Raw genomic sequence first — 22,922 nt, 5'->3', positions numbered from 1 at the left:
TACCTTCGCTAAGTCCAAGAAAATGGCAGTATATGCTTTTTCCTCATCTGCTGCTCTTGTAACTTTATTATAAAAGGCTAGCATATTACCAAAACAAGAGTGCCCCTTAACAAATCCATGTTGACTCTCACAGATAACATTACCCTCATCTGCCCAATGCTGTATACGGTACCTCACTCATTTCTCCAAGATCTTAACAACTACTGATGACACACAAATTGTCCTATAATTAGAAACTTCTAGTATGCTACCGCCTTTATGCAATGGCACTGTCTTACCTTCTTCCATTCCCTGGGCACCTTTTCTGTAGCCAGACTTTCATTGAAAAGCCAGGTCAAAGGAGCTGTCATTTCTTTAGCACATTCTATCAAAACTAGTGTTAAAATACCATCCAGTTCCACAGCTTTACTGACATCCAGAGTACTCAGTATTTGGAACACACTCTCCTCCTGCACCTCTAAACCTCAAACCTGCCCTATCCTTCTGGTATTAAAACTTACTCCTCCAGGATTGCATACTCCAATAAAGTGTTCATTGGACAACTCTACTATGTCCTCTGGATCAGTTACTCTATTCCCATTTTTATCCCACAATGTCATTCTTCCATAATCATTTCTTCTCCTACTGGCCACATAGCTAAAAAATTCCGTAGTATTTTCTTTGGATCTTTGGGCCAGTCTCTTCTCATATTCCAGTTTTGCCTTCCTTACCATACTAGTATTAAAGACCTTCTCTTCCATTTGAGCAGGATCCTCCAATTTTCTCTATTCCATTCTTTTCTAAAAAGTTCATTATAAGTTCTTTATCCTGAAATGTTCTTTATTGATTTGGTGATTCTTGGTCTCCCAGGTCTTCTTTTTTCGTTTGTAATAGTATTTATTAGGATGTTAGATGTGTCCATGCATGCAATGTGCCTGAGCCATCTTAGTTGTTGTTTTCTAATTTTTTCTAATATTTCCTTCTTATAAGATTATTTTTTGTCTAACTGTGCTATTTGTTTTCTTGTGTATCCAGCTTGTTTTATTTATTTTTCTTAAGCATTTCAAGTGGTAACTATTTTGCTATATTGTCCATTCAACTTGTTTTATTTATTTTTCTTAAGCATTTAAAGTGGTAACTATTTTGCTGGTATAACAGTTGGAAAATTTTACGTATAAAGCTCATGATTTCAAGTGTTGGTGACCAATTTGTACCATCGTAACCATCCTTTATTTCTTTTCCCTCCTTCAACATTAATTGACTCTTCTTGGCAGGTTGCCAGACTAGGATCTGTGGTCAGACAGTAGTTTTATTTCCTTGACCAAAGATAATCTTAAAATGGTTTGACCAGATCTTCCTTATCTCTTCAATATCCCTTGTTTCAGTTATCTTGTTGTTTATCATTTTTAGTGCTTTTGCTGAGAATTCCTTTATGATTTCTCTTGTAGTGTCATGGAAAACTTTTAGGCTGTTTTGTTGGTATGTTTCTTGGTATTTTTTAGCTTTTTCTTCTAGCCATTTTCTTTGGCCTTTTTGCACAAGTTATGAACTTTATTTTTTAGTGCTCTGTATTTTTCTCTATTCTCTTCGTTGTTTTGTTGGTTTACAAGTATCTTGGCCTCTCCTTTTCCTTCTATTGTGGTTAGGATTTCTTGGGTTATCCACTGATTGTTTATTTTAGGTTTTGTTACCTAGGATATCGATTGCAATTGATAACATTGTTTCTTTTCCTTCTTCCCAGTATTTTCCACTGTTCTGAGGGATGGAGGATTTTAATCTCAGATGCCTCTGTTCTAAAAATTGACTTCTCATTGAACTGTCTTTTAGTTTTGAGAGATTGAATCTTTCTTCTTTACTGATAATATTTTTCTGTTAAATTTTATTTTCACTTTGGCACTTAATATTTCATGGTCAGCGTCAAAATCAAAACTTCTTAATGTACAAACATTATTTAATAATCTTTTCCATTGTTTGTTTATGATGATATAATCTATACAGTTCTTTATATTATCATTTGGGGATGTCCATGTATATTTCCTTATATTTCCTAATAATTAAATAAGTCCCTTATAATTAAAGACCTAGTATAACTATTTCTAATTTTTATATTGGATATTCAGAATATCTTTGAATAGCATAGCTTTCTTCATTGTTTGCCATTGAGTCTCCAAGGCTTGATTGTTGTCTTCAAACTCCTTTTTTTCTTGAATAATATTTGTATCTTTCATCTGAAGCAGGTTCCTAGAGGCATGGGTCCCATGCTGACATATGTGTCCCCAGGTTATGGATTGGAGAGTGGCCTTTGGATACAGAAATTAATTTCAAATAAATAGGGAACCTATAAATAAACAATCATGGACCATGGGATATAATTTACCAACAAGATGTGGTGAGATACCTGGTGGCATAGCTATTACTTGAAAAAAGCCACATATTTCCAACAAAAGGGATGCGACATGGTTAGATATAACTGCCATTAAATAAGTTCCAGATAGCTGGGTATTGGAGTAGCATCATTTATTATGATCAGTGCAGATTACAAGTGACAGTGGCATGAAGAACGTTGTGGTAGGTGAACAATCATAAAGAGTGAGAAATGGCACAATTGAACCTCTTTAGAAGACAACTGAATACAGCTTGTTCCATTTACCCATACACGGTACTAATGTACTGTTATGTTCTGAATAAGCATTAAAATGTTTATTATAAAATATTCAGGTCACAACTTAATTCTACTCAGGCAGAGAATATGGAACATTGGCAATAGGATAAGTGTAAGCTGTTTACAAGTGCAAAACAATTAAAACTTAAGAATTTCATGAATTTGTATAAGTTTATATATTATATATGTAATCTGTATTAAGTATGAACCAGATATAAAGATCCATGTAAACTGGCAAATCCATTTGGAAAAGCTAGTCTCTAGTACTAAATTAGCAAGACCTATGAGTCAGGGTTCAAGGGTCACTTTTACTGTCCTGCATTATGAAAGTAAGGGAGGGAGAGAAGTATTTGAAAAGGAAACCTAAGCGTCTTCCAGGAATAGGAGGGAGACACACGTGCGAAAAAATAATAGAGGGAACTAAGGAGGTCAACGTTAGCTCATGTGACCGCGTTGGCGTGCGTGACGAAGATTGAGATTTTCCGCGAGAAAAAATTGAACAAAAAGGTCAGGCATCCGACACTCACTCTCTTTTTTTGGTTCCAGTTTCCAGAGTGTGGACGTGGGTCGAGTTCCGCTCCTGCGGAGGTCCAGGAGGCCGTCGGAGGTATGAGTTCTGTCACAGTGTACCTAAGGGGGCTAGCCATTTCCTTGGATTAGGAAGGCTATGCTTTGTCGTGCGACGGAGGAACTAAATTGATGCCGTCCATTCAAGGCAATGTTACCGTGCCACCTCCAGAGTTTCCCGCGGAGATTCTACTCGCACAGATCTACGGAAGATATCCTCTAAAGCGACTATATTTGAAGGCCTTGATGACTAGACAAGGCAGGAACACGTCTTAAGAATTCAAGGACAGAAATGGTAATGTAGACTTTTGAAATACTAATTCCAGTTGTAGAAGAGAGTAAATTTCATGTGTGAACATTTATATTGGACTGAACTTAAAGGACTGTAAGAGTAGCCTACAACTAGGTATATGTCCGAAACGGTGTTAATTGTTTGCCCACAAGGCCGAATAGATATCTGATTATGTTAAACCAAATGTGTAATTTGTGTATTTCACTGATGGCCACGTGTATCTGAATGGCATAATGATAACCTATGAATTTTACTTTATGATTGTATTTAAGGATATTGAAATTTAATATGTGTGATTAGTACAAGTTAATTAGAGCCTTTGATCTAAGTTGAGTGCAACCATATTAACCTGTTTGAAGTGTATTATAGTGTATCACCTTAAAGCTCATTAAATTGTTTCATTCATGTGCTTGCCTGATCTGCCTATGTTATATGAATTCAAAGTTACTGCTCATAAAATTATCAACGAGCCAAGTGGGATAAACCCATGAGTACTAATGCAATAAGTACGCCGCGACTGTAAGAAAGAAAAGGATAAGCGGGGTGGGGGGGAGATAAATTTATGCTTGATCAAATTATCATTGACACTCTGAAAGGGTCACCCTGAACAAGAATCCTTTCTATCCCAGGTATTAGCTGGCGCAGTATAAATATAAATGTGTTAATACTTATAGGGTGAATTTCATCAGATTGTTGTGTGATAAATTGATGTTTAGGACATAGAGAGGCCAATAGGACTGCAAATCACTTGAGGAAAGAACATTTGATAGAAGAGTTTAAGTTAAAAGGGATAAATTCGAACCGTTTGAACGGTGCGATACACAGAGCTAAAAGGCAACTGGAGCATATGGAAAAATGTGTGTTGAACGTACCGACAAATAACCGGCAAAAGTCTGTGACGGCAAATAATAGAATGTTCGTAAACGTCAATAAAATGAAGGAGCGAGTGCTGTATGGGGATTCGCTATTAAGAGGTGTAATAGTTGAGAGTTTAACGAAGTCGTACCAGCCAGGTGCGAACATAAAGGACGTCAGCGAATCTATTCAACTGCAAAAACAGAGGGTGAAAGAGATGATAATCGTGGCAGGAACAAATGATTTGAAAGAGGACAAAATGGAAATGATAGAGGAAATGAGGGAATTATTTGAGGTAGCCAAAGAGAAGAGTGAGAGAGTTAGGATGGTGAGTATCTTACTGCGGTATGACAGCGAAGTGTTTAGAAGGAGGGCCATAATTGCCAATGACTTTATGCGTGGGTTATGCATGGAGAGTGGTGTGGAATTTGTGGGTGTGTGGAATGAGTTCGATGGGCGAAAGGACTTATATAAGATGGATGGGTTACATTTGAATGGAGTTGGTGTATGGAGGCTTGAAAAAGTGTTGATGAATGATGTGGAAGTGGATGTACAGACTCAGGGAAACTAGATTTATTAAGGGGGAGGGTAGATATGCAGACTTTAGGGAGGCAGTTGAGTGTATGAATGAGTATATTATGCCCGAGCGAGTACGAAGGACAACAAATCAGAATGGGATAGTTAGTATAAGGCATCAAAGTAGGGATGGGACAAATGGGCTTCTGCAATTCATGTACACTAATGCCAGGAGTATTAGGAACAAGAAGGAAGAGTTTTTGGCCATGGTTGGTACTTCCAGGCCACAGGTTGTTGGTATTAGTGAAACATGGCTGACAGAAGATGATAAAGCTAGTGGGATTGAATGCAACGGGTATAGCATGTTCAGGAGTGACAGGGTGAATTAAAAGGGGGGAAGAGTGTTATTGATGATAGCTGATGAGCTGCAGCCAAGGAGTATAGAAGTTGAACTGCAGGATAGAGAAAAGAGCACATTTGAGGCTGTTTGGTGTGAGATAGAATCTAGCAGAACAAAATATACAATTGGGTGCTGCTATAGGCCAGGTGATGGAATAGGTGGTGGGGATAGTATGCATAGGCAAATAGAAGAAATGAGTGGAAGGAGGGTAATTATTATGGGTGATTTCAATCATGGTAACATTGACTGGAAAGAGGAGAGGGCGCGTGGGAGGAAGGAATTGGATTTTATGCGGTTATTAAGGGACAGCTATCTACGGCAACATGTAGTGGAAAATACCAGGGGGCAGAGAGTGCTGGACCTAGTAATTGCAACTGAGAATGTGGCTGTAACGAACATGACCATGTTGCCACCAGTTGGTGAGAGTGACCATAAGGTCATGACTTGGGAGGTGGCTAAAGAAGTGCAATTTACAATTAAGACAGGGTACATGTGGAATTACCGGGCTGGTAAGTATGACAAGCTTAGGTGTGTGCTTGGCTCAGTGCCATGGCATGTAAAACTGCAAGGGCTGGATGTTGATAGTGCATGGGAGGTGGTTAAGAACTGTTTGCAGGAGGCAATGGTTGACTGTATACCAAGAGTCCGAATAATAAATCAAGTAGGGGTTAAATGGATGAATAACTATTAAGCTTGAGCTGCAAAAAAAGAAACAATTGTGGAGGGAATTTAAGGAGAAAGGTGACCATCAGGCGCAGGAACAGTATAAAGCTCAGGCCAGGATGGTAACAAGGGTGGTAAGAAAAGCAAAAGCAGATTACGAAAGAAAATTGGCCATGCAGGCTAAAGAGAATCCCAAACAGTTTTTTTTAATATGTTGCAAGTAAAAGGAAGAATGCTCATAGTAGAGTGATCTTAAAAAATGCTGAGGGTAGGGAGGTAACCGAATCAGTCGATATTGTGGAATTACTGAGCGAGCACTTTGCAAGAGTATATCATCCAGGTGGTGGCTTTGCAGGAATGGAAGAACCAACAGCTTATACTGGAATTGTGATGAATGAAGTAGAGGTAACAAGTCTATTACAGAACCTCAATGTCAATACAACTGTGGGATTGGATGGTATACCAGCTCGTGTTGTACGTGAAGCGGCTAAAGAATTGTCAGTGCCCTTGACCATTTTGTTTAATTTGAGCCTCAGGTCTGGGTCAGTCCCAAGGGGGTGGAAAGAGGAGAAAATAGTTCCGTTGCAAGGCTGCTGTTGAAAATTACCGGCCAATCAGCATAACAGGAATCATTATCAAGGTCTTAGAGAAAATAGTCAAGAGGGAAATACAAGATTGGATAGAAGAAAACGGGATACTGTATCGGGGACAGCATGGTTTTGTGAAGGGTAGGTCACCTCAGTAACTTGCTCACGTATTATAACACAGTGACGGCTGAACTGGATAAGGGTAATGGGTTTACAGTGATTCTACTGGACCTTGCTAAGGCCTTTGACAGGATACCACATGGAATTCTAATCAGCAAATTGCAGCATATGGGGATGGACATAGGGTTGGTGAGATGGATAGGAGGGTGGTTGATGGAGAGATATCAGAGAGTGGTTTACTCAGGAGTAGAGTCCACAAGACGACCTGTGACTAGCGGTGTGCCACAAGGATCTGTTCTTGGACCACTGCTGATAAATTTGTTCATTAATGATATAGGAAAGGATCTGAGAGGAACAGTTCATTTGTTTGCGGATGATGCGAAGTTGGGTAGGGCAATAGTGAATGCCGATGACGTCAAAATTTTGCAGGATGATTTGGATAGATTGCAGGTCTGGGCTAAGGAGAATGGATGTCAATTTAATGTGGCAAAATGTAAGGTTATGCATTTTGGGGTGAAAAGATTGGCGGCAGTTTACTGCATTGGTGTGTAAAAATAATCATATTAAAAAATTCTGAATATTTTTACGTATTAATTATGCTTGTTAGTTTTTGTTTTCATACATGTAGTGTCTGCACTTGTGATATGCTCGTTATGAAAATGTTATATTAGAAGTGACATGTAAAGAAGTAAAAATATTGAAGTACTTACTAAACTGATTATTTGTGTTACTTATAAGAAAGTTTGTTGTATTTTAAAATGTTGAATTTTGTGTTTGTGAAAGACTTTCTCTTAGCGCTGATGGATACAGCGAGTCAGCCATTTTATTGCAGTGCGTAGTTTCTGACTTTTGTGGAGTGCGCATGCTCCTGGAGAGAACTTGATGTGTGATTGACAGCTGACAAGGAAAGCGTTGCGTATCCAAGTTACAGTTGTAAACAAGAGTGCGTTCGGAAGTTTTTTAGAACACTGGCCGAGATATATTCAAGTTGGGAGGAACTTGATTTTTTTGTGCGGCAGTCAGAAGGAAATTTCATAATGTATTCCGAAAAGGGAATAGTGAAAATAATAGGTTTCAAGCAGGAATAAGTAAAGAATAAAAAGGAAATCTTGGCCGGTAAATATTCAAGTTAGAAGGAACTTGATATTTTTTTGTGTGTGGCAGTCGGAAGATATTTTATAGTGTATTCCGAAAAGGGAATAGTGGAAATATTAGGTTTCAAGGAGAAATAAGTAATGAATAAAAGGAAATCTTGAAACTGTAAGTTTTTATGGTGAAATAAGTTAAGACTGTCAATTTAGTATTGTGAATGAAAGGAGAACTTGTTGCTTACATTCTAAAGTGAATGTTTTTCTTAGAGAAAATATTGATAAGGAAGTTTTATAAGTATTAAGAATGCCTGAAAGTGAAAGTTTAGAAAATATATTGATTAAGAAGATTTTTAAGCTGGGTTCTTTACTTTTAGAGTAGTGAATGAGTGGAATGCGCTCCCTGAGTCTGTGGTGGATGCTGTGACAGTGAATGAGTTTAAGGCGAGTTATGATAGATACTGTATGAATGTCGAATAGTTGTGATGAATATGATTTGGGGACTCCCTCGATGAGTCTAATGACTCTCTGGAGTTGCCTGTAGTAATAGTAAATATGTAAAAGTTAGGTACAGTGTTAGACGAATTATAAATTAAAGAAAGCAAGAACAAGGAGAGTAAGCACGACAAGTGGCGTATCCGATAGGATATAAAATAATAAGATAATTTTATAGAAACAATAGGAACGTGCATAACAAATAGCAAAGGCAGTAGGATATTGATAGAATAAAAGAAGGTTTAGGTTAGAAAAGATTGAATAGAATACAACAATTGTTTAAGAAAAAACAACAGTAAATTAATAGAAAAAATAAGATATAACAAATGGCGCAGTCGAGAGGATAAGAGAAAGATATAAAACATTAGAAGTTAATCTAAATGATTAGAATAAAGAAAGATATAACGGTACTGTAGGTTGGCCAACCAACCTCCTGTGTTTATGATGACACAGGTAAGTCCAGTTGAGCCCAACATTGATGGGCTCAACATAAAAAAAAAAAAAAATATATATATATATCCATAGTAAAGTAGCAGTATGGATGGAGGTTCCAAGATATAATAAAGGAAACAATGACACACTTCTTGTGCATGTCAGAAGAAGGAACAAAACTTACCAGATTGTAAACCAGTGAAATCCTTGTACGTTCATTGGCACATGGAATGCGAAAACTCCTCCTGCAAATTAGAAAGATAGAAAATCTAAAGGGAGAATTGGATGGATTGAAATAGTTGTATTAAGAATTAATAAGGTGAGATGGAATTGAACAAAGACTTTAGGAGTGGTGAGTACAGAATCATTTATTCACATCACTAGTAGCCAGCAGAAAATGGAGTCAATAGTCCTTGATAAGAAATGGTGAAGAAGAGTAATGAACTCCATGAAATGTAGTAGCAGATTTTTATAACGGTAAAACTTGAAGCAAAAGCAACAAATATAATACAAAATCTCATTGTAAATATTGAATGCCATCATTGGAGAAGGAAAAGACGGTAAAAGAGCTAGGAAAATACAAATTTGGGTTCTCAAATGAAAGGGGAAATAAGTTTCTAGTTCTGCCACTAGTTTAATTGGATAATTACCACACCTGGTTTGAGTACCAAAAAGGTGTGTGCTCTCACACAGGCACTTGTCTCTGTGCTGCAATAGTTGTTCTATTGATTGCAAGTGGTATTAAATTTCTATACTAAAATCTAGACACGTTTGATCCTAGATATATGTATATGACTATGATGATTCTTCCGTGTTCTTAAAAATCAATATTACTTCCTCGACAGTTAAGAAAAATTGAGTCTTCACACTTCTGTATACCAGAAAAAAATTTAATAATTTTAAGATTTATATCAAATTAAACTACTGCTATTTAAAGCAGTACATAGAGATAACCAGTAGATGAAATAGCCAGGATACATACCTGAAACTTGGTAGGTATCCTGACCAGATCATGGAGGAGAGATTTTGACAAAAAAAAAAAAAAAAAAAGCTCAAAAATGACAGATAGGGAAATATGGTGCTGTGAGCTTCTGGAAGAAAAGTACAGCAATCCCTCGATTAATGCGTTCTTTGCACATTAATTGAAAACGCACAAATCGAATATAGTAACCCATGGGAAAATATATAATTCGTTCCTCGGATTTCTTTTTTGACCCTTAAGTTTTTTTAATAAAAGAATTAGGGTATGTCTCAGGGCCTAGTTAAAGGATAAGCATGAAGCTGAAAGACAATAAAACATATACATACGTATGTATGTATCTTCAAGGTCCACCTTTCCTAATAGGGTTGTGGGGGCAGCATCTGCAAGAGGGACTTCCAATGGTCATGTTCCTCCACCACCAAGCTCAGGTGTTCTGGTGGGACTCCCAAACATGTCCACCCAAGGTTTTGGATATAATTTATCCAGCGAGTCCTTGACCTTCCACATGGCCTCCCATCCTCTGGCTTGGCAAAGAGGGCCTGCTGGGGGAGCCTTTCTTGTGGCATTCTGACCAGGTGTCTGTACCAACGTAACTGTGATCTCTCAACATGGAGAAGCTACGGTTGAGTATTGAGGATTTCACGAATTGCAGAGCTTCTGACTATGTTGTCTTGTCAACCCCGCAACCCCTCGAAGGAATCTCATTTCAGCCGCTTGGATTCATGTCCACGTTCTTTCAGTCATTACCCAACTCTCATGACCATAGGTGAGGATGGGAACATAGACTGTATTGAAGACAGCTAGCTTTGCCTTCTGGCTTAACTCACTTCAATGCTACTGAACGGCTAAGCTCCCGGAATATTGCGCTTGCTGATTCAATCTGAGTATCTAGCTCTACGTCCCACTTTCCATCACTCATGAATATGGGTCCATGGTATTTTAAACTTCTCCACCTGCCTCAGTGGGACTCCACTCGCACGTAGAGTGCACTGGGATGGTTGTCTTGAAATCACAAATGTTTCAGTTTTGGCCACACTGATCTTCATTCCAGCTTCTGCACAAACAGCTACAAACCTATCCAGGGTCTGGTGGAGGTCATCTATGGACGAGCTAAGCAGAACTAGGTCATCTGCGAAAAGCAGACGTCCAATGCTGGATCATCCAATTCTGACACACTCACTGCCTCGGCTATGCCTATCAATCCGGTCCATAAATATTATGAAAAGGAGGGGTGACAGAACACACCCTTGGCGGAGGCCAATGGAGACTGTGAAAGGTTCAGACTTTGTGCTGTTTACCCTGACACAAAACTCTGGGCATTCATACAGGGACTTGATAGCAGCTAATAGTTGGCCATCCACTCCATACTCCTGTACTACTTGCCAAAGCTGATTCCGAGGGCCTTCTCCAAGTCCACAAAACATGTGTAGACATTCTTGGCATATTCCCAAGATTTCTCGAAGACTTGCCTTAAAGTGAAGATTTGGTCAGTTGTGCTTCTACCAGGATGAAAGTAACTTTGACTCAACTATGTTCCTTATGTTCTTCCTTTGCTTCTTAGCAAAGAATCTGCATCAAATTTTGCTTTAATTTCAAAAAAACTCTGTAGAAACCCCCCAAATGCTTAAGGAAGCATTTAGGGTTACCAAATTCACCACTGTCAAAAGACATATCAAGTTTGTAGCATTGTAAGACAATGTCAATCTTTTTGTTTTTTTCTTTTTTTTCCCCCTCTAAGGCATTTTACACAAAAAGTCCTCTCTCCCTGGTTAAACTGTCAATTGCAAGTTTTACTGTGAGGTTTTGAAGCAGCTAAAGAAGAGCATTTGGTGCAAATGTTCAAACTGGGTTCTCCACCCTGACTCCATTATTTGACAGTTCCTGGCTTCCAAAAACACAACAGGCCCTGTTTACCTGATGAAATTAAAGCTAAAAAGGTGTCATTTTGAAACGATAGAGGAGATCAAGGCAGAATCTCAGGAGGTGGCCAACACAGTGACACCTGAGGACCTCCAGGGATGCATAGAATAATGGGAAAACCTGTTTTTCTAATGAGTAATTTTGAAATATCACACAGGATCAATCCTCGATTCCTGTTGAATGTGTCTTGTGAATGGATAATCATAGTAGATTCTTTTATTTTATGAGTAGTCCTCTGTGTAAGGCATAGAGCTCTTATTCCATTCAGTGTGTGTGTGTGTGTGTGTGTGTGTGTGTGTGTGTGTGTGTGTGTGTGTGAAAAATGAAAAGTCAGGCTCAAGTTGTCCTCTCTGTTATTGAAGTCTGCAGTATGTCCTTTTTGTCTTATTTCTGAACTGCTAGATGTCTGTCCTATGCAAGATATTCCCCAAGATGTTTGTAGAAAGGGTTGTGGTCTTTAGGCAAATGCAGTAAACCTCTTCTAGTTGAAATGTGCTCGAAAACCATTCTTATGTCAAGAGGTTTGAGCAGACTAGCTATCTCAAGCAAAAATCTTCCAGTGTAAAGGATAGAAATTGAAGTCCTGTAGTAATGTCAGCATTTTGCTATGGAACAGCAGTAGAGAATAGTAACTTTTTTTTTTTTTGAATGAGTTTGTTTGAATATCCATTGGAAACAAATAGTTGGAGTAAAGTTGTAATTCTTCTTTCAGCGTTTCTTCCTCTCTTGTGATATTGAGTGTATGTATAATACCTAGTTTTTTTTTAATATATGGTGCAGTGAGGGTGAGTGCAGGTAATGACCTCTATGTATGGGCTTGCAGTATACACAAAGTGAGAAACCTCCTTCAGTTTTTTTGGTAATTAAAACATCTAGGAAACATCTTGTGTACCTTTGATGCTCCATATAGTTGCAGGGTTGAAGGAGGCATTGATTTCAACTTTTTAAGATCTGTAGGCCAAGTGAGAATGTTCATAAAAGATTGTCTCTTCATTATTTGTTCAAGTAGGGTCATTAGTCTAATGGAGCATAAGTGCAAGAGTGAAATCTTAGACTAGCATCTCAAGCAAAAATCCACCAGTGTAAGGGATAGAAACTTAAGTCCTGTAGCAATGTCATAATTTTGCTATCTAGCAGTAGTAGAGAATAGTAATTTTTTTTTTTTTTTTTTTGATGAGTTTCCATGATGATGTATCCACCTTGACTGTTGATTTACCTTTACGGGCTTTAATTATTATAATATTCTTGTTCTTTTTTTTTAAATTAGCAAGAGTTCTTTATTCTGAGGAGTTGATGTTGCTTTTAGGAGGGTGAGATCAAAAGAGAAGAATCACAGTCTTTAGTCTGATGTAATTTGCAGCAGGTTGTGGGAGAAAGTAAAGGACCTTTTCAATATTACAAATAAAATGTACAGTAGGAATGTATTCAGGCATGATTGCAAAATTTAAACCTTTCTTTAAAATACTAGCTTCAGTTTTTGTCAAATTTTGCTTACAAACGTTTTCATCATGGAAAATGACATTTGAAGAGAATGCAGTAAACTTCATATATTCAAAAACTCTTGCTCCACAGTAAAATCCTGGCATTCACTACAGGACTTACTTTTCCATTCCTTACATTGGTAAACTTGCTCAAGATTGCTAGTCTTCTCAAATCTCATGGCTTTCAAGCCCATTTTGACTATACGAGGTTTACTTCTTTCACCTGAAGACCAAAACCTTTTCTACAAACATCATGGGGTCTGTAACATTTCATGTTCTAATGGACTTTCTTACATTGGGCAGACATCTAGAAGTTTGGAAATAAGACAAAGAACATACTACAGGCATCAATAACAACAGAGAAGATGTATCAGGCCTGGTTTTTCATTTTTCATACATGCATCATAACACTGAATGGAATAAGAGCTCTCTGTGTTATGTAGAGGAGAACTTCACTGCTCATAACATAAAAGAATCTGCTGTGGTCATCCATTCAGAAGACATACTCAGTAGGAATCAAGGATTGATCCTGTGTGATATTTGAAAATCGCTCATCAGATGTTTCTGCATGTTGGATTTTAACCTTTTTATCCTGTGTCATCCTAAGCCAGAAGAGGTCATGAGTATTAGTGGCGAAACTAGTCAGTTTTCATTACATATTGTTACAATTAAATAAACCCAGTGTATTTTCTTTTATAAATTGTAGTTATTAGTTGAAAGTCTACACATTTCATGTGAACAGGCTTGATGGGGAAGTAAGGAAAATGTACATCAACTAGGTCATTTGAAGCAAAAATAGGCTAAATTATTGAAACAACTTACATTCCAAAAGAGGTGTAGGGACAATAATAAAATCCCAAAGATTTTATATTTACTAAAACGCTTACTTTGGTCTGTGACATGGTAGGGTAAAGGCTACAAGGGTTGCTCTGACCAAGTTGATTCCTTGTGTCTTCAGATACACCATTTTTTAGAAAGCTGCATAGATGCCAACCTATGATCTTTTATTCAACAAAAACCGATGAATAAAAAATTTAATGACAATAAGTTGATTTTGATTGTGACAATCAGAATCAACTTACTTGATGAAAAAGTATTAGTAAACATCTCACAGCATAATTTGAAATTTTTTTTTTTTTTTTTATTTAGTATAGTACTTAATCATGACATTCAGTGATAAAAAAAAAAAAAATGTGGAATTTTTAATGGAATTAGTGTTTTGTTTGTTTGTGTGTTTATTTTATTTTATTTTTTTTTTCAGATGTGAATGATTTGCAGTATGGTAAATGGAGAAAATGAATAAGCATGCAGGACAAATTTTGGAAAATCTAGAATAAAAGATGACTTTCAGATCTACAAAATGTAATGGGCAAGCAGAAGCAAATTCAGGAAATCTAGAATAAGAAGAGCAAGTTCAGAAAATGATATGAGAAAAGATCACTTAGTGTTTGTGTTAGTAACCATTAGTGTTTCATTACTTTTGGTTCAAATTCTTATTTTACAATCTCTGATTATAAAAGTAAGTTGAATTTATTTATATATATATATATACACAGTATATTTTTTCCCTCTCCCATTACATTATTTTTTTTTTCTTTTGTATATAGCAAAATACTAGGGTATACTGTATTATATAGTAGAGTGTGATATTTGTTAAGATAGCACTAAATAAAATATTCTTACCAGTTTCTAAAGAATAATTTTATTGTATAGCACCACCAGAAAAGATCACTATTTTGGTGGCGCTAAACATAATATAAGCCCTTATTGTGCTAGATTTGGTCACCAGGATTTGAAGGGGATAAATTAACCTTGGAGATGGTGCAAAGGCAGATAACATAAATGATATCAGGACTGTAATATGTTAGCTATGAGGATAGAATGAGATCATGCAGACTGCAGAGTTTGGTCAGATTCCAAAAAATTCTAAATAAGAATTTTTTACCAAAATTCTTATTTAGGAATTTCAGTTGTTTGCAGTTGATATGAAGCTGGGAAAGGTTATTAGTAATAATGTTCATGTGGTAGCCCTTCAGGAGGATTTGAATAAGTTGAACAGATGGGTAAATGTGTAGAGATATCAGTTTAATGCAACTAAATAAAAGGTCTTGAAGTTTGGGATGAATTGTGGGCAATCTGCATACTCTGTTGGAAGAATTATGCTAGAGGAAGTGAAAGAGGCAAGGGATATTGGGGTTGATATGATTGATAGAAACTTGAAGTTGGTGATGGTAACACAAAGGATTGCTGCAATATTGAGGATGTTGACCAGTAGAGAAAGAAAAGTTGTGGTTTCATAGTATAAGTCCTCATCAGACGACATCTGGATTATTGTGACAGATTTGAAGGGGATAAATTAACCTTGGAAGTGGGTGCAAAGGCAGATAACAAAAATGATATCAGGACTGTAATATATTAGCTATGAGGATAGACTGAGGACATGCAGACTGAAGAGTTTGGTAAATAGAAGAAGAAGAGGTGATATGACTGAGACATTTAAACTGTTAAGAAATAGTTACACAGTTCTGGGGAGCTCTTTTGTATGGTAGATAATAAGGAGGACATACACCCCTGGAAGTGTTGAGTAAGAGGGTGAAGAGTGGCTTTTTTTTGCATAGAAGGTGGTTGGAACATGGAATGCATTACTTGATAGGGTAGAGATGGAATGGTATGATAGACTTCGTTGCTTAAGATGAGTCTTTCACGATAGTCTTAGGACTTCAGAGGTCCTGAATAATAATAAATTCAATTATATAATAATAATATATAAATAATATAAATAATAATAACACAAGTCAATAGTTCAAACATAGCTTTAAAAAATATACCTAACAGTCAATTGTTTGCTGGCCTGGTTGGTTGAATGGTTAGTATACCTGCTCTCCAACCAACAGGCTTCGGGTTTGAATCTCACCACGTTTGTGATTGTCTTTAGGTGGGAGATGAATTTCATTTCCCACCTAAAGTGGGAGATGAAATTCACATATATATATATATACATATATACCTGACTGTGTGTGTGTGTACACACACACACACAGAGTCGAGTCTCTTTATGCGGTAGATACGTTCCACAGAAAACCGCATATAAAAAATCGCACAAAAAAGGCCTAAGCTTGCATTGAAAAATAAGGGATACGTTCCATAATTTTCTAAAACCACATAAAACTGAAGCAGTGAATTAAAATAAACCTAAAATTGCATAAAAAAAGTTTATGAAATTTCAGGAATATAAGAATGCTCAAGTTTGTTTTAAAGCACATATGGGCAACCCCCGGCCCTCTACTTCTTTTGATCCGGCCCTAATCTATTTCAGCGAAGTTTGTCTGATTCATGGTGGGAGAAAACATGGTGTGTTCTACTAATTCACATTAAGCTGACGTCATATGACTTGCGCAAAACACACTGTTTTCTCCAACCAAGGTCTTGAAAGTTTATTTTTCATAACTGCGTTGTATCATTTGGTCTAGTTGATTCCATATGGTGTATTCTATGTTGTTGGAAATTTCATCAAAGAACTTGCGGCAATTAATATCACTTTTATTAAGTTCGTATCTCGTGTGTTGGATCCTTTCTCTAACAAGCGCTAATGAAGTGCGTAGATAAATTTTTTTTAGCTGATATAGAGTTGATATGACCTCTGACTATAAGGAACTTAGGAATTATGGAGAATTCCCTGCAACGTTTAAGGAACGTTAAGTGGTTCAAAAGTTTGGCTTTTCTGCATTTTTCTCTTTCCATGCACCGAACTTTGTGTTTCATTTAAAGTATACATTTTTGGTCGTTTTTATAATAGAAATACAATTTTATTAATACAGACCAGTATTTTACAATAAACATTTATTAAAACCTACCAGTTTCGCCAGCAAACTGTCTGGTTTTTTCAAGGCATTACAGAGATATGAAAGTTATTAAATGCAAATTAAAAGGAACATAAAAAACATTGTAAACCAAACTAGTATCTATGGTTACACGTTTCGCGTGACAAAGATGGCTTATTGTTCTTATTCATTATCACTCATGCGTGTTTGTTGTAGACTTGTAATGTGATTACTGGCTTGCTGTAGTTCAGATTGATTGAGAGAGAGGATCAAGTTTTTCCACGAACTGTTTAGAATTACACCCTGATTTCTGTTGAGGTTTCTGCCGGTTATTAGTGCTATTGTGGCTTCCTTAAATACATGATGCCTGTAGTCGTCATAGAGATATGGCATGGAGCTGTTTTGCCAATCTATCGTGTGGTTAGACGTGCAGAAATGATGTGCTAAGCCGGAAGAGATGCTTCTGTTGTGGTTTACATCACCAACATGTTCTTTTTGTCTAATTTCTAAACTTCGTGAAGTTTGTCCGATGTAGGCAAGACCACAGGAGCAGGGAATTTAATATACTCCTGGATATTTGTAGAACGGAACTTTATCTTTTGGAGATCCTAAAACTTGTCTGATGTTGGTGGTTGGTTTGAAGACCACTCTGATGTTGTGGGCTCTTAGTATTCTTGCTATTTGATAAGAAATTGACTTGATGAACGGTATCACTACAGTAGAAACGTGCTGACGGTGGGATTCTTCTTGTCTGGGGTTGTCATTGTATAGATATTTTTTGATGATGTTTTGAGGATATCCATTTTATGATAATGTGTTGGCTATTAGTGAGAGTCACAAGTCACACAAACTGAGTATTATCCACATGTTGAAACATAGAGCCAAAAAGTTTATATCAGTAGAGGAGGATACATAGAATGAACTCTCACTAATAGCCAACACATATATCAGCTAAAAAAATTTATCTACGCACTTCATTAGCGCTTGTTAGAGAAAGGATCCAACACACGAGATATGAACTTAATAAAAGTGATATTAATTGCCGCAAGTTCTTTGATGAAATTTCCAACAACGTAGAATAAGTTTATTTTTCACTTGGTTAGAGTATAATAAATTTAGTTTAATCCTTTATCCAAGTGTGAGCAAACAAAGTTTGCACCTGAAAGTAACTTCAGGACTGGAATAAGGTGGTACAACACCAGGGCAATCCTTGCAAAGGTGGAGCAAGCTACTAACACTCCTATCTCAGTATCTCCCATAATGCAAAACACATCTCCTTGCAGATATGTCTAATGTTATGCATTAAGGGAAGGGCCACAACCCAGACTAGCTTTGACCTTTATTGAGGTCTCTTCAGTGGGAGCCAGGCCCAAGTGGAGATACCAGGCAGAAGCATTAGCAGGTCATCTCTACCTATAGGAGTTGCCAAATGGTGTGCCACCCTTTTTTAATAAATTACTCTGGATTTAGAGAAAGATGTTGAAAGTTTATTTTTCACTCGGTTAGAGTATAATAAATTTAGTTTAATCCTTTATCCAAGTGTGAGTAAACAAAGTTTGCACCTGAAAGTAACTTCAGGACTGGGGTAAGGTGGTACAACACCAGGGCAATCCTTGCAAAGGTGGAGCAAACTACTAACACTCCTATCTCAGTATCTCCCATAATGCAAAACATATTGTTGGATTCTAATTATGTAGAAAATAGAATAAATGTTGTTTGATTCAGAATCCAACATGACTTTCCGTCACAAGAACTATATTTGTAAATATTATTTGATGTAAATAACATATATTATAAATTAATATCATATAACTACCTTAATTATGTCAAATATTTAATTGCTTAATCAAAGAAATGTTTTAATGGTAAATAGATTCTGTATTAAATATTATTAAGTTGTTTTGTTTATTGTTATGTCAATATTATAAGAACTTGTATTTATAATTTAACTACGCACTTATTGAAATGCAAACATTCTATTTATTCTTTTTTGTGAAAGTTTAACGTTATGTAATAACTGAATGTAGTTGTATAGCCTAATGTAACATTCGCGAGAATGTTTACGTCTATCGGTTGTCATAGAGACGCGTGGAAATAAACGAGCGCGTGTGAAGGGAGCGTTTGTAGAGGAGAAAAAAAAAATAGATACGTAGTAGTAAACGGAGTCGGAACGGAACTTTGGAACTATAAGGTAGCAAGGAAGTAAACTAAAAAAGAGAAGTAATTAAAAGATTCCTAAGGATAGGAGTTGAGTAGATATTTTTTTTATAAGTGAATCTTATAGTTGGCTGAAAGCAAAATCAGCCGTAGTAATAAAAGGAAATTATTGCCGTAATCGGATAATTAGAGAACTGGACATTCAACGAAGAATTCTGAATAAATCCACTCAGTCTACAATTACGACTTATTTCTATACTACGAAAAACGGAATTGTACGGAGTTAAACTAGTTGATGAATGAAAAATAAGAATAATTAATGTACCTTATAGTTGTTATCTGGAGTTTTTGAAGCGCGATTAGTAATGTTTTAGTTATTTAGTGTCTCGCAAGTGTGATAAATACAATTTGAAAGTGTGCTCACAAAATATTGGAAGTACTGAAGATTATTTCTGGTAAGGACAGTCATATTAGTTTATTTCAGTGTATGAAGATTTAAGTATTAGTTCCGTTGTGCTGTTTCTAACATTAACTGTAGCATACCATCGAGGCTGAGAGTTGAAAATATAGACATTGAAATGATATCTGCCGTGGTTAATGCCTGTTATGAGTCAATCGTAGAGTGTAGTTGAGAGATACAAGGAAACTGATTAATTAAGAATTTCTATTGTAATAAGTTGGGTATAGGAACTTTGTGATTCTGAAACTGTGAATTTGTATGTGAAAGTTTGGAAGATTGGATTAATATGAATGACTTGACTTGATATGCTAACTTGACTGGTTTGTCATATTTAGAAGTGGAATTTATGTAATTGTTATATGACCATATATTAAATGTTTTGTTTGTTAATTTAAATATTGTGTTTGCCTGAATTTCTTTTTACTGCACCGTTCAAAAAAATTCGGATCTAGCGGGAATCCCAGAAGGAAAGAAAATAAATACCATTGGCCTGAATGAGTGAAAAGACTGCTAACTAATTTTGAATTAATCCTACTAATTCTTATAGACTTATCTAAGGATAGAGTGGCGCAGTATAATAGAAATTTCTCTACCCTTAGATCAGTGATTAATTTGCAATTAGTTTTCCTTATTTGATGAAAGTGACTTTTAGCAAGATGGCGGATTCGAACGTCAAGAGAACACGTCACGACAATATCTCCTTGCAGATATGTCTAATGTTATGCATTAAGGGAAGGGCCACAACCCAGACTAGTTTCGACCTTTATTGAGGTCTCTTCAGTGGGAGCCAGGCCCAGGTGGAGATACCAGGCAGAAGCATTAGCAGGTCATCTCTACCTATAGGAGTTGCCAAATGGTGTGCCACCCTTTTTTAATAAATTACTCTGTAATTTATTAAAAAAGGGTTTCAGGGTTTTGTTAAAGAATTTTGTTCTAGCAAATTTTGGACTTATGGGAGAATTTATTAAATTCTCCCATAAGTCCAAAATCTCTGATGCAAGCCAATCTGTTTACTCTTGTCTGGTAGCCCAGGTGTTTTGTTGTTGTTTCTTTAATAATTTCGTTACCTTTTTTCCAAGAATCTGAGACTGTATGTAAAGCAAGATTATTTAATTTTTCTTTTAATATTCTCTGATAGTTAGATCTTGTCAAGCTATCAGTGAGTTTTGAGATGTCTACTTTTGTTTTTGGTGGTTCATTCTCTTTCATTTGAAAGTGATTTTTAGTTTGGCTGATAGTAGTTCATGGTCTGTATCCATGTCAATCTTTAATATTTTGAAAAGAATGTTTCCACTTCTCATTAATGATTATATAGTCTATACAGTTTTTGATTTCATTGTTTGGTGATGTCCAGGTGTATTTGTGTTGTGGTAGAATAAGGTATTTGTGATTAACAGTTGATTTATTTTGCAAAAATTAATCAAGTCCTCTCCTCTCTCATTCATCTCCCCGTGATCAAATTTTCCCATTACTTCTGCTTTATCTTCAGTGATTATTATAAATTAAAATTCATGCAGTTAGGATTATTAATGCAGGAAAACTGGATCAGCCAAAAAAAATAATAAGAAGAAATAAATAAATAAAAATAATTAAAAAATTAAAAAATAAAATAAAATAAATAGATAGCATTTTTCTTTATAATCAATCAAAAATGAAAGAAGAAATTTCCAGTGTTTTAGGACTCTTTAGTGTACCCTTCTGCAAAATCTCTTTTGTTTCTCAGTAATAAGTAATATCAGTTAGCTTTTAGACTGAAAGTCACTAGAAAGGAAAGGTTTATTAGCCATTTACTAAAATAAAGAGTCAACGGCTTCCTTTCGGCGATGCAAAATTATATAAATTAAGTGGATATTAAATCCAACTTCATTTTGAAGCCTTTGGCTCTTTATTTTAGTAAATACTTTACACCAACAGAGAATTCATTTACGGAAAATACCTCTCTGATGCTTCAAGTTCCCTAGTACCGAAAGTTTTTGATCTCTTACATTTCTGCCTAGTCTCTGACGAAAACCAACGCGTTCGAAACAACTGTCAGACTAGTGAAACCTATCAAAATGGGCCAATAGAAGGCAATATGTGGGTGCTTTTAGCATTCATGCTTTTGCTATTAGGTTCAGCTAGGGCAACTCTGAGTATGGTGGCGGTATATTCCCCACAAGCTCTCTGGTCAATTTTCGCATGAAACTTATAGTTTCTGTATTTGGCTTTGAAATGATGTCAGATTTAATATCCACTTAATTGATATACTTTATTAGCTAGAATATCTAAGATACAGATGATTTCAGAAATAGCAACCATTAGCAGCTTAAATAATATTCTGGGGAATGTTTAAGGAAAAAAAAAGTAACACTCAAAAATAACATTTTTACGGTGTGTGTGTGTGTGTGTGTAAAAAATTTTTTATATAGCATTATATATGTTTGTAAACAAGCATTTTTAAAAAATTATAATAATTTAAACTGCTCCCTATGAAAGGGAAAAGAAAGTAATGAGTGGAATAATCAAATTACTAACAGATAGTTCAGTTTTAGATGCACCTGCTTCAGCAGTATTATTATTTTATTTTTCTCGAAAGAGTGAAATGAAGAAATAGAGTTTGAGCAGTGAAATGTGAAATATTCTCTGAAAAATTGTGCCAAATATATAAGAAACTTAGATTAAAATGTAGTTATTAAAAACTTAGTTCTTGGCAGAAAGAGGGAGGGATGAGAATGTAATTAAAGGCCTCAAACATAAATTTTGAATGAATCTGAATATGTTCAGACATTTTCACATCTGAACATATCATATTCAGATTTACAGCAGTTAAGAACTGGATACTATTATTGAAAGGGATATTCTAAAAAAATTAGTAATAATAAAATAATAATGTATCAAAAACTAAAAGAATAATTAGGAAACAAAGGGATTGCTACAATTGCATTTATTTCAATAATTCTTATTTGAAAAAAAAAAAAAATTTAAATATTTCACAAAATTATTTTGTTAATTGTCGTAAAAAAATATGAAAATAGTGTGAAAATAACTTTATTAATATTTTCATAGAAATGAAGTAACCTGATAACAGAAAGAATAATACTGAAAATATTTCTTGTAATAACTTTATTGCTAAGCATGAATTCATCATAACAAAATAGATATAATTTATTTTATTTTGTTTACACATAAAAATATAGAATGATGGTACAACATGACAAAATTTCATGCCGGCTGGGGTGTCGCCCGGTTAAACAAGGCCCCTGTTATTTTCGCCAGGGAACCAGGGTGAACAGCGAAAAGTCAGCTACTGGAACAAATCTGAAAATAAACCCCAACTCAACATCACCAGAGTTAAAGATCAGTACTATCAACATAAGAAGCCTGAATGGCAAAGAAATGGAGCTAGCTGAGGAATTTGATAAGTACCAGATCGACATAATAGGGGTGACTGAAACAAAAAAGACCA

The 22,922-nt window shown here is 35.8% G+C and overlaps 1 protein-coding gene across 7 annotated transcripts in view; it reads left to right on the top strand.

Annotated features, from left to right (window-relative positions):
* Positions 1 to 22,922, top strand: part of LOC150101260 (ribitol-5-phosphate transferase FKTN-like) — a 353,950-nt gene that overhangs the window by 11,765 nt on the left and 319,263 nt on the right. For 6 of the 7 annotated variants that reach the window (XR_016549166.1, XM_090401598.1, XM_090401595.1 and 3 more), the window contains exon 2: positions 14,301 to 14,558. Coding sequence is in view for 6 of the 7 variants with exons in the window: in XM_090401598.1 (XP_090257724.1) it covers positions 14,466 to 14,558 (93 nt within the window). In the remaining variant the exon portion in view is untranslated. Of the gene's footprint in view, positions 1 to 7,634; positions 7,902 to 14,300; positions 14,559 to 22,922 lie in introns of those variants that run through there. The other variant, XM_090401594.1, reaches the window with a different exon arrangement.

The sequence above is a fragment of the Typopeltis vanoorti genome, chromosome 12 (assembly GCF_054136105.1).
Source record: "Typopeltis vanoorti isolate ZY-2024b chromosome 12, IOZ_Tvanoo_1.0, whole genome shotgun sequence".
Taxonomy (NCBI): Eukaryota; Metazoa; Arthropoda; class Arachnida; order Uropygi; family Thelyphonidae; genus Typopeltis; species Typopeltis vanoorti.
Note: the sequence above shows the minus strand (reverse complement) of the source record. Positions and strands in the feature narration are given on the sequence as shown.